The 12,126-nt window shown below is 38.2% G+C and overlaps 1 protein-coding gene across 1 annotated transcript in view; it reads right to left on the bottom strand.

Moving 5' to 3' along the window:
* Positions 1-12,126, bottom strand: part of LOC111062258 (acid sphingomyelinase-like phosphodiesterase 3b) — a 320,678-nt gene that overhangs the window by 61,024 nt on the left and 247,528 nt on the right. Inside the window, exons 4-5 of the mRNA XM_039422033.1 lie at positions 11,372-11,525; positions 561-787 (exon numbers count right to left, since the gene is read on the bottom strand). Of these exons, the coding sequence (XP_039277967.1) occupies positions 561-787; positions 11,372-11,525 (381 nt within the window). The remainder of the gene's footprint in view (positions 1-560; positions 788-11,371; positions 11,526-12,126) is intronic.

Here is a 12,126-nt window from a genome sequence, read left to right as displayed (position 1 = left end):
AGACGTGATGATGTGTCATCATGAATTTCCTATCTCGTACGTGTATACTGTATAAACACTACCTCCGTAAACGAAGCCATAGTCCATTCTGGTGACGTCAGCACAGGTAGGGCTCCTAAACCAATAAAAACACTAGCTGATATAGATCAGCTAAAATCGACGAAGTTTTATTGGTGTAGGAGCACTACCTGTGCTGACCTAACAAGAATGCACTACGGCTTGTTTACGGAGGTAGTGGTATAAGCCAGTTCTTTTCTTTATTGAAATATAGGTTGTTCTATTTTCTCTGCTGATAGCCTCTTATCATGAATATGAGACTTCCATTTCATAATAGGAAGATCCGTATATGCAGATGCTCAGTTTGAACAGAGTAATGTCAGCTGTTCGTTTATATCCCGAATGAAACACATTATGATAAATGCAACCATATCCACGAGTAAACGTGGTTTGGCGTAAGACATTAATGGTGCATGTGGTCCTAAGTATTAAAGAGTTATCATTAAGAAGCAGTTTGTAATGGAAAAACAGTTGAGAAGTAACAATGAGTGGTTGTAGCTTGCCTGTTTTGAATGTTTGTATGGCTTCGGTGGGCAGCCACTGTCTCCAGAAGTCGGCGAGGTCTCCGTAACTGAGTCGCTCGCCGGGGCTCGAACCAGGGTCGTCGTGGCCGAGGACGGGAAACACAAACTGACTGCTAAAAGCGTTCCTCAACAGACTTGTCAGGTTCTGCAGCGCTGAAACTTGGTGCTCCGACGACCTGCCAATGGCTGTCCGAGATAGTCCGTCTCTGTGAAAAGCAAAGTGAGCATTTAGGGTCGATTATACAGTGGAATTGATACTTAGCAGTTGAGGTGTAGCTTGTAGTTCTTTGCAAATTTTAGACTCAAATTTTCCTTCCTAATCTGATATTTTTGAATTTATTAAGGTGTTTCATGTGTTTGAGCTTTCCGAAGTGGTTTTTCGTCTTTCTAACAGCACATTAATAAGTGACACTTGTCATAAAAATCACGTTCATGAGTAGTTCTATAGTATTGGGTTCATGAGTTAGTCAAGTTCTAGCTCATTTTAGAAGTTCAAGCTCTTTGCTTCAAGTACTGTATGAATATTGAAGGGCACCAAAAACGTATCACATCATCAAAACACGAGGCCCTTGTTTGGTCACAGTTCAATTCCACTTTGTAGGGCGGCTGTAAAGTTCTAATTAAATATCACGGCACGCTGTGCTAGAAATTAGTAGTTTGAGACACTCGGCGGCTAGGATAAGGCGGCGGCGGCCTTAAAGCCGCAATATACGAGAGAGAGTCGACAAGTTTTAGATGCTTGTCGCTTGTTATGTAAGTCAAGTTTGTTGTCCAGGTAGACTACAAACGAGGGGGTGATGTGGATTGTGCTATACATGGTTTGGTTGGGGGGTTGATAGGAGGGAGGGGAGACCTGGACTACAAACAAGAACGGGGCGAGCCAACCATGTTCCTACAGCCTCCAGTTCCCAGGCTACAAGGACCCAACTACAACTATTCGGCCGTTGTTTCCAGCTGTGTCAAGACGTAGAGACCTGCAAGCAGTTCGACGTTGCCGTTGCTTCTAGCTGCCTCCTACGTCAACATGACCTCCCTGAACCCTGCTCCCACCCCTTCATCCCACCCCTCGAACTCCTCGAAAACCTCTTATTGAGTTTTGATGGTTGCCCTGGCTTGCCTGCCCTCTTGGCACCAACAAACCCAAACTTCATGCAGATCTTAACCCCTCGAGCACAGTTCGCCAAACTTATTTTCCTCGCTCACTCGTATTCATTAGATTTCCATCTAATTTCGCTATCCTTGCAAACTGCCAGTGCCCACTACTGCGCTGATGACTCTCAACTCACTAGCATGAATAGCAAACGGGTTTGGAATTAGAAATTCATAATGATTTTTGATTTGATATCTAGAAGCAAACTGCCAAGGCCTACTACTGCGATGGTGACTCCTAACTCACTGGCATGAATACGAACGGGTTTGGAATTGGAAATTCATAACGATTTTACTGTAGAATTGATATCTGGAATTCAATATTCATGTTGAACAGTCTTCCTCGAAGATACAGATACCGCTTCCTGTATTTGCTGTTTATTGGATAAATATAATAGATTGGTATTATCAGATTATGATACTCAGAATAGATATTATTATTATTATTATTATTATTATTATTAGCGTATGGCTCTCAGTGGTGGGAAGACCCAGGGTAGTTCCACCTCGCCGTATATAGTCCAAAATTCCCTAATGGGAAACCGGACACTAAGGTTATAGTGAGCACAATACTTTAAATTTATACTTTTCACTTCGGAATAAAGTTCATTTTGATGTTAAAAAGTCCAAACATATACAGAACCGAAGCAAAACACAAAACCACTAAGCCAAATTTTGAATACTACTGCGATGGTGACTCCTAACACGAATACGAACGACTCAGAATAGAAATCTGTGGAGATTTGATTATGTACAGTTTAGGTGCGGACAGAACGAGTCTTGGTGAATATTGATGCTACTAAACACCTGTGCACAGTGTGCAGTGATAAAAACATTTCATATCATTGATATAGATATACAAAGTCGATAGCGAGCTAGAATCTACATAACGACCTTACGTCTTCCTACCTCTAATATCAGCTCTAAAGAATTATTCATGATAATGCGAATTTTAACACATTTCTCACATAACGTCATTAACCAATCAATGATACAATAAGCTTGGAAAATCTTCAACTCAAACTGATTATTTTCAACTATTCTCATGAATAACACACTATGAATGGACATACTGGTTTTGTTACAGTAAATATCTGGAAATTATCGATGTACAGTATTCTACCAGCATTGACCAATGTTGACAAACTTCAGAAGCAGAGTAAATAAATTAATGTATTCTTGAACTGAGTTGAGTTATTATGTCAAGGATACTGTTGAGGCCATTTGAAATTGTATTCATTCACCAGATGGCAGGAGAGTTTCTATAATTTTATAATATCTACTACTCATCAATTTATCGCTCAGGCATCGGCCGCTTTGAGTGTCAGTGTGAATTTAGCTCTCGTATGCCAAGTACTCGTTGTCGAGGCTTCAAGGTTCAGGAAATTCGTCCTGAATCTGCCTGATTATTCGTGTCGTTTAATATTAGAGGGAACTCGGCCTACATATTTTACATTCGTGTAAATAAGTTGCATTTTCGTTTTACGTGAAAAGTTACTCACTTTCCGTATTAATTAGTGAAAAGTGAATGCCATAACTCAGTTTTTAGTTTTTGTTTTTATCAATTGTCAAGTCATAGTGTTATATATCCAGACAGTAAACTCCATCTTAGAACGGGAAAACAGCAAGGAACCAATTTTAATAGTCGCACTTTCGGTTTGCATAATTTCACCTATCTTTTCCTCTCATCTATCCTATCCAACTGTCCACCTTTTACCTCAAATAGAAGTAGGCAAACAATTGGATTAAAGACATATTGGATTTGGGATTTGGTGAGTACCTTTTCTGATTTTCTATATGTTCTATGTATATCGTTTTCCTGAATGAATATATTATCCAGCACAAAGATTTGATTCGTTATACATTTCACATCAGAGTAATTAAAGCTTGTATTTTGAGCTATTTAAATTCAATGAATCAGTATTTACGTACCAGATAAAAGTAGAGAAATTCCAGTAGCTGTGATTTCTACTAATTTTTTCCAGCCACTGAATAGAGTTAATCCTTGGAATAATCATTATAAATGATTGTTTAAACGATTTCTCCTAATACACAAACTTTTTTACCAGAAATGCTGTATACCCCAGTGTGTAGTTCCGGGGTTAATGAGATAATGGATTTTTCACAAGCTAATCATCTAATTAAAGCCTAGGTGTAATAATCTCAAATTTCGCGTTTGTCTCCAGCTGGGGAAGTAATTTATTGATACTCATTAATAATTGAGTCACATTATATACTCCATTCGAAAACTATGTAAATTCAACTTAATTCATTAACCAGACTCTAAGCACAATTTAAAATCCATATTTTAAAATTCAAACTCCATCAAACACTAAAAGCTATTAAACTTGTATTTATTATGAATGGAAACCAGGTTTCTTGAGTGTGCCTCAGCTTGGGGACAACATGAACTCTCGATGCTGAGATTTTGTTCATTTTTTGCAAATAACAGCCAGAGAGAAGAGAGTAGTGTTTGAAAAATTGTTGTCGTGTCCCGTCGGAATCGTTCCGGGGAGCTTTTATGAGAAATGAATTGTCGACGTGCCCGGTTATTTTTACAGTGGTATAAGTGTGTTGGGAGGGGGGTGGGGAGGATGTTCCTTAACGACTTGGGTGGATTGTGAGGGGTGGGGGCGTAAGAAAATAGTCGGCTGGCTAGTAGTCTACTACTAGCGAGTATTTTGTAGCAACTTGAGAGTACTCTCAGAAGCCGGAACATTCGCCTAGAACACTTTTCCGCTCCTTAATTTAAGGCGCTGTTTAGAATTCCCCGCGGGGACCCCGGCTCGGCCCGGCTTCATTTAATTCTCGGCATAAATTGTCCCTCTGCCGGCATCAAAGTCCTCTGCAATTGTAGACAGTGGCAGCCCAGATAAGCGATGTCTCCTGTGACCTACCAACTCATTTTGTCCTGGTCTGGTCTGCTCGGTTGGTCACACTCTCTCTTTCTCTCACTTCCACACTCACTCACTCTTTCTCACTCACTCTCTCACTTTCTCAGTAAACAAACCATTCTCCGCTACCCTCCTCGACTAGACTCAAACACAATGGAGTTTGTGGTTCTTCTGAGACAGTTGCATGAGATTTGAATGTCGGTTTGGAAGTACATTATCTATGATGTAGGCTTACTTTTCACAGTACAATATGTTGTTGTGAGCATACATGCAGCCTATTACTGACATACTTGGAAGTCAATATTTCTCTGTGTTATTCATTGTTGTGATCACAAAGTTGGATGGCTTCCAAAAAAATAGTTATGAAGATAATTTTTAACCCTGTAGTTCTGGTCAGGATAGTAGGGAGGTGAACATATCAAAAGTCCCCACCCCTGTGCTAAGGGGTTGTGGGTGGTTCAAAGGTACCATTTTTTGGTTTCTCGCATATAACTCGAAAATTATGCATGTAACGGACATGACTATTTTATAAAAAATTGAAGATTAATGTCCTACAATATTGATCTAAAAACGTTTCTCACATTGTATATCTCTTTCACTTTTCGAGATATCGAAAATATCTTTCAGCTCTTAAATATGTGACATTTTTGAAAAAAAAAACACATTCTGCTTCAATTGTTTGCTATTTTTGCTCTTATAACTTCTTGAATATCGATGGAAAAGATTCATGCTGGTCAGGAGCTTATAGAGCATCAAATTCTCTTCAATTTGATGTATAATTTTACTATTTTACGCACATCGCCACGACTGTTGCAGCAGCTTCAGTGTTGAGTTCTTCAGCAGCTGCTTCAAAACTGAAAGTTTTGCAACAATAGACCGATTGACAAAGGAATTTGAAGAGAATATTTTTAACGCAATTTTTGACTTTGCAGCTTTGTTGGGGTGAGCATATCAAAAGTCCCCATCCCTACCCCTTGTACTATCTTGAGAAAAATACGTTCAACCGACATGACTAACTATTCAAAATGAAGCTTGATAATTTATCTACATGTTTTGTTGTGTAGTGATTTGTGATATTCCCAACAGTTTTCGAGATATACGCTCTTAAAAGTGTGAAATTGTTTAAACAGCTGTTTTCAATTCTATTTTTTGCTTGTTTAGGCTTATAACTTTCCAACAATGCATCGTAGAGAAGAATGCTCATCGTAGATTTGTAGAGCATTGATTTCTCTTTAATTTGATTTATTATTTTACTATTTCATGTTCTCCTTCCATTGTTACAACAGATTCTAAGTGGGTGGTTTGTCCGTAATATGCATAATTTTCGAGTTAAAGACGAGAAACCGGAAAATGGTACCTTTGAACCACCCCTATTTATCACAGGTGGTAGGAGAGAGGACTTTTGATATGTTTACCTCCCTACTAGCCTAAACAGAACTTCGTGGTCAAAAATTGTCTTCCAAACTTTTCCCTCCATAACCCTTCGTTGACTGGGCTAAAAGGCAAATCAAATTGAATTGAGAGGAGATTTTTTATATGGGGAACATGAAACATTAAGAAGAACATGCAAATCACAAAGTTTATATTTAAAAAAATCATGTTTTTGGACTCAGGGGACCTTGAAACGTATAGAAAACTTGAAATTGAGGTACCTTAATTTTTTTGGAAAGCAATACTTTCCTTACCTATGGTAGTAGGGCAAGGAAAGTAAAAATCATGCATGACTCAACAATTATGTCGATCGAGATCTGTCTACAGTAAATCTACGCTATTTATAGCATTGGATATGTTCATTTTTGGTACAAAAACGATACCTTGGCAGCAAGATATCAGTTGGAAAATTATGAAACATTCAAAAACTCAATTTAAACAAAAAGTGGAGATGTTGAGTTTCAAAAAAAACTCCTCAGTTGAGCTGTGATAGAAAAACTTTCGTATTTGTTTTTGAATCTATTCTCATTCATTAGCAACACTTGGGCTTGTTACACACACATCGATTCTTGGACGTACGATTTTTTGCCTTCTTCATGAATTTCATCAGATTAAACGGAACTTAACAAACATCATCTGTTCAATCTAATGGAATTCATAAAGACGGCAAAAAATCGTACGTCCAAAAATCGATGTGAGTGTAAGTGGCTTAATTGTGGAAGAATATTACTTCGAGTTAAAAATATAGCACCAATATTTCTTACTGCTGCTAGATGTCACATACAGGCACTTCAGAATCATTTTAAGTAGTACTGAAAGAGTCATTTCCTGTTCACATCAAAATCTATTTCCTCGACTTTCCTATTCAAACGTAGAAACTCACAATCCTGCTTTCTGCAGAATATGTGAGTGGATATACTTTGCTGAGAGAGACATGCCATCACATGCTGAAAATTGATTCTTTATTTGGAAGCAATAACCTGTAAACGCTTACAAGCACGCCCACTATAAGCACTAAAAGCTCCACTTTGTGACCTAAGCTCAGTTCACTATTGGCGCTGCGTTTCTCATTCCTTTCATGCACTTCTCCATAGGACTTCTTTCACTCACAAAAACATACATTCACTACTGAATTAAAAAACCTAGTGGCTCGTGAAATTGTTTTGAATACAAATTTAATGACTCTACAACTCACCTACTAAAGGTTTTCATTTTTCCTATCATAACTCCCCGTTTCTCTTTTTCAGCACACATATTACACGCGGTATTCTGACTGATCAGTCCAGTGGAGAACGTGGATAACGATTGACCTCCAATGGAGAACTTGGGATCATAGAATAGCTTTTTGGAACATGGAACTTCTATATATAAAAAAGCGAAATGGCACTCACTCACTCGCAGAACTAAAAATCTACCGGACCAAAAACGTTCAAATTTGGTAGGTATGTTCAGTTGGCCCTTTAGAGGCGCACTAAGAACGGATTTGGAAAAATTTCCAAAGATACGCCCAAAATCTGCGTTTTTCCAGCGTTTTCTGAGTTTTCTGAACAAATGAACAGAAAATTTTCAAATTTAGTACAGAAGCTCAGCTAGGGTGTAATAATGTTGTGTTAGAAGAAATTTGCAATAACGTCAAAGATACGACCAAAATTAGCGTTTTTCCACCGTTTTTTTTTTTGCTTTTTTCTCAGCTTAATCGGGAAGAAATGAGCAGAAAATGTTCAAATTTACTACAGAAGCTCAGCTGGGGTGTAATAATATTGTGTTAGAAGGAATTTGAAATAACGCCAAAGATACGCCCAAAATCAGCGGTTTTTTGCGTTTCTCAGTTCTTTCGTCAGGTAATAGACAGAAAATGTTCAAATTTGCTACAGAGGTTTAGCTAGGGTCTAGAAATTTTGTGATAAGGTGACTTTAATAATTCATCAAACATACGCCCAAAATCAGTGTTTTCCAACGTTTTTCTCAGATTTTCTGCGTTCTCTCAGTACTTTGACTTTCTGATGGAATGAAGTATGCTCAAATGAAAGATGCAGGCGAGCGAAGCGAGCCCGCTGATCTCATTTTTGGATGATCCAGCCGGCGGAGCCCCCTGGCTAGACGGATATGGCGAGCGAAGCGAGCCTGACGGCTAGTTATACATACTTGTGAGCTGCACAGGCTGGAAAAATCGCTTAAAAATTGTACTGATAGTTAACCTGTATTATTGTAACTGATTTTGCAATCAGGAACTTATAATTATATTATTTGAATCGATATAAATTGATGGATTACTTTGAATTGGTTATGAGTATGGATAATGGGTCCGTTCTTGGACACTCAAGAATATCCTTCTCATTAACACTCTACTCAAAGAGAGAGAGAGATAGAGTGTGTGTGTGGAAGAGAGCAGGTGTGATAGACCAATGATAGCAAGCCACGCCTCCAAGCTCTCTATACTCTTTCCTGATTGGTGGATTGGAACGCCTACTGGTGTAGTTCTCAATTTTGTCGGCAGGTAGCTCCAGTTACTGGGATGTACTTGTACACAACATCTCTGAGACTAACCGCCTATTACACGCGGAATACCTCTTTCTCGGTCGTGTGTTGATGGGAAGGATATTATTTTATATCCTTTTCAGAGAATCGACAATTATTTGTTGAGACACCACCGATTTATGGAGTTACTTCACAATATTATCGTTATTCAAATTGCATTCAATCTCTATCCTCTCATTAATTAATTTTTTATACTTTGTGAAGTTCTTTGAATGATCAGCAATACTGTCATTTAATGTAAATTGTGTACACGCCAGTTTATGTAGTAACATACAGAAATAAATAACTCTAATCTAGTCTCCCTTATGTGTTAGAATCAAAATTCATGACAGACAGCTGAAAGCATCTGTTTTGCGCAAAATCAATGGATAACTCCTTGATATTGTTGTATTGTTGGTATATTTTTCTGTTTGGATGTTTTCCTGTTTGTATAACGTCTGCTCACGTCTACAGGTGGACTTTTGATTTTATCTCCCTCTTTCTTCTCACGTCTGTCTGCTGCTGTGTGCGATTGCCTTAACGAACAACTGTAGTTCACGACTGATCAATCAACTTACAGAATTACACGTAGCTTAGTTTAGAATGAACTCATTTATCAATTAGTCGAAGTAACTTTAACTCATGATTGAGACCCATCCTTTATCATGTTCACAATAATTATTAACTCTTGCATTGTAGAATATAATTCAGACTCCATCATTTTCAAGTTGTATAACAATAAATTGATCCTTTGGAGCCAAAACTCTCACTCTCTTCACATGCCATCAAGCATCTATAACTCGAAAGAAAGCAAAATGAATTAAGTTGGCGAGTAATTCCTTTTCTCTCACTCTCTTCGACGGTCATTTATAGGCTGAATGAATGGAGTAATCGAGTTATTCCTCTTCTCTCAATCTCTTCGACGTCAGTTAGTATCAGTTGCGAATACCCACGTTGATACAAATCGAGCCAACCTATCTCCAGTAATCTCATCGGGGTGATCCGATGGTTAGGGCAGGGCGATAGAGTGTGTGAGGGAGAGAGAGAAAAGGGTTCGGAGAGATGAGTGTTTATGTTGTTTGCGTCGCGTTGGCGTTAGTATTCGCGCGGCGTGCGGCTTACAGATGTCCACGATAACGTTGAGTGCGGGAACAGAACAGCCATCGGGAGCGGTGGCCGAAGGGTCTTCTGTCGTTTCACGGTTTGCTGAGAAGGAGACTGCGAAGGAGGGAAGAAGACGGCGAAGGCGAGAAGGAGAGGACAACGATGACGAGTAGTTTTGGGAGTCGAGAGACGGCTCTTGGCCGACATGAATATTCATGCTTCACACCAACTCCCTCTACCCGTGCGTGAGTGCGTGTCCTACTAGAATTCCTAATTTCCACCCACTGTTTTCTTCCGATCATCATCTGTCTCGCTTTCTCCTCCATCACACTCTCTCACTGTCTCACTCTCTCTCATAGCTTCCTCCATATCTAAGCCGACTGACTCGTTCCAGTATTACATTTTTCATACATCCGTTTCCTCGTCCTAAAGCCACCGCCATATTGCTGTTGTGTTTCCGAGCACATACATACACACACGCGAACAGTTGTTGCCAACATCATTGTGGACGCACAATGCCTGAGCCGACCCGCTCTTTCATGCGGCTCACTCGGGGAACACAATCGGCATTCTAAACAGAATGATCACTCTGTAGCCTGAAATTTTCTGGTGAAACTGTTTAATGGAATGAAACTCGATGCTCAAATTATGTATAGCACGATTGAACATGATCTCATTGAAAATTAGGTAGTAAATATTTACCGTACCTTATTTGACCATCTGGAGTAATTCTATCTTAGAAGCTCAATTCAATTCAATTTATTCATACTCTCCTCTTAATAATACAATACTTGAATGAATAACTAGAAAGTGTATATTCTCCTCAATGGTTATTTAGTGATTGTGTGCGAAAAAAATCTATAAGGATTTATCCCAAACTACGACTTTCAAGTCCTCGTTGAAAAATTCAACTGAGTACTTGGATTACTATCATTCTTGATCGTATCAGTTCCCTTATTATGGAATCTATAATAGATATTCTGCAAAGCAGGAGATGAAAATAGAATGACCTTGTAATATTGAAGAGGATTGCAATGTGGAGATACAGTTGTAAAAGAAGTCGGCATTCTGTGAAGTATTTTAGCAAATAACAGATCTGAAACTTTAAATTTATACGATAAGTAGTCCTCTGTGTTCAAAGAGATGTATTTCATGAAAATAATGATAATATCACAAATCAATTCTTTCTAAGAAATTGAAATCAATACAATGTATGAATTATAAATAATAGTTGAATAAAAAATACACAATAAGATTCTAATCAAAACATAGATCCTTGAATTAAAATTACACGTTTTCAATCTGACAATGCCAGCGAAACCTTTTAGTCATTAATTTGAATGATTCTCGAAAATAATTTAGAAAACCTGACTCGAATTTCCAAATTCAAGTGAATAGCTTGAATAATATCTCAATCAATACGGTGGGTACCTCAATATCTCTTCGAATTGAGAATTCGAGGGACAAAACTACGTTATGAATTATTATTATAACTTTTAGAAAACCATCAATTTATAAATTTACAGATAAAGCTTGAAACGTTGTAAAGAGATCCCCAGAACAATTTCGAATCACTCACAATCCCGGGAAAGCCATGGGTTGAAACATAACGCATGCAACACCAACGTTTGTGAGAATAGAGTATGGATTCGAGTGCCATCCATGAATAATTGAAAAAAGTGTGCTTTCACTTACCCAGTCCACAGGACGAACTCGACATTATCACCATGCTTTGCTTTCATAGCTCTGGCCGCTGATTGGACGAGAGCCCAGGGCGAATCGCAGTTGTGATCGCCGAATCTGCCGTCTGGATAGAATGCACCGCCGTTCACATCGGTGCGCCAACAATCTGCAAACATTAATCAATTAATCAATCAATTCAATCAATTGACAATCTTTTATTGTAATAAAATACAAAGTGTTGTAACAAGCGTCGAAGATACAATAAAATTAAAAACAAATCAATCAACACTCGCAATCATTATCACCAATTTCATTCAACGGATTATCATAAAGAACAAACATCAGCTTGATTAGAATATAGATATTTTCTTCCACTATATTACACTTCACTTTCCTTGCCCTACCAACCATTAAAGGTAAGGGAAGTATTTCTGTTTCTGTTACACTACGGCCCGTATGCAGATACTCGGTCTCAACGGAGAAATGACAGGTTAAACCCCGAATAAAACACATTATGATAAATGCAAGTCTGCATTTAACATTACATTACATTAAGCATTTGCATTATCTAGAAGTAATCGTGGTTGAGTGTTAAACGTAGTGTAAGCATAAGGCCCTAAGTCTTTTATATAAAGTGTCAATCTGAGAGTTAATTTTTTTTTGAAATGGAACTGTAACTAAGTGTATCACGAGAGTCATGACATGCTGATGAGGAATTTGATTATTCACTTTAATGAGTTAATGTAGTGACATTAACAACTTCAATT

This window comes from Nilaparvata lugens, chromosome 2 (genome assembly GCF_014356525.2).
Source record: "Nilaparvata lugens isolate BPH chromosome 2, ASM1435652v1, whole genome shotgun sequence".
Taxonomy (NCBI): domain Eukaryota; kingdom Metazoa; phylum Arthropoda; class Insecta; order Hemiptera; family Delphacidae; genus Nilaparvata; species Nilaparvata lugens.
This window is presented reverse-complemented; position numbering and strand designations above follow the sequence as displayed.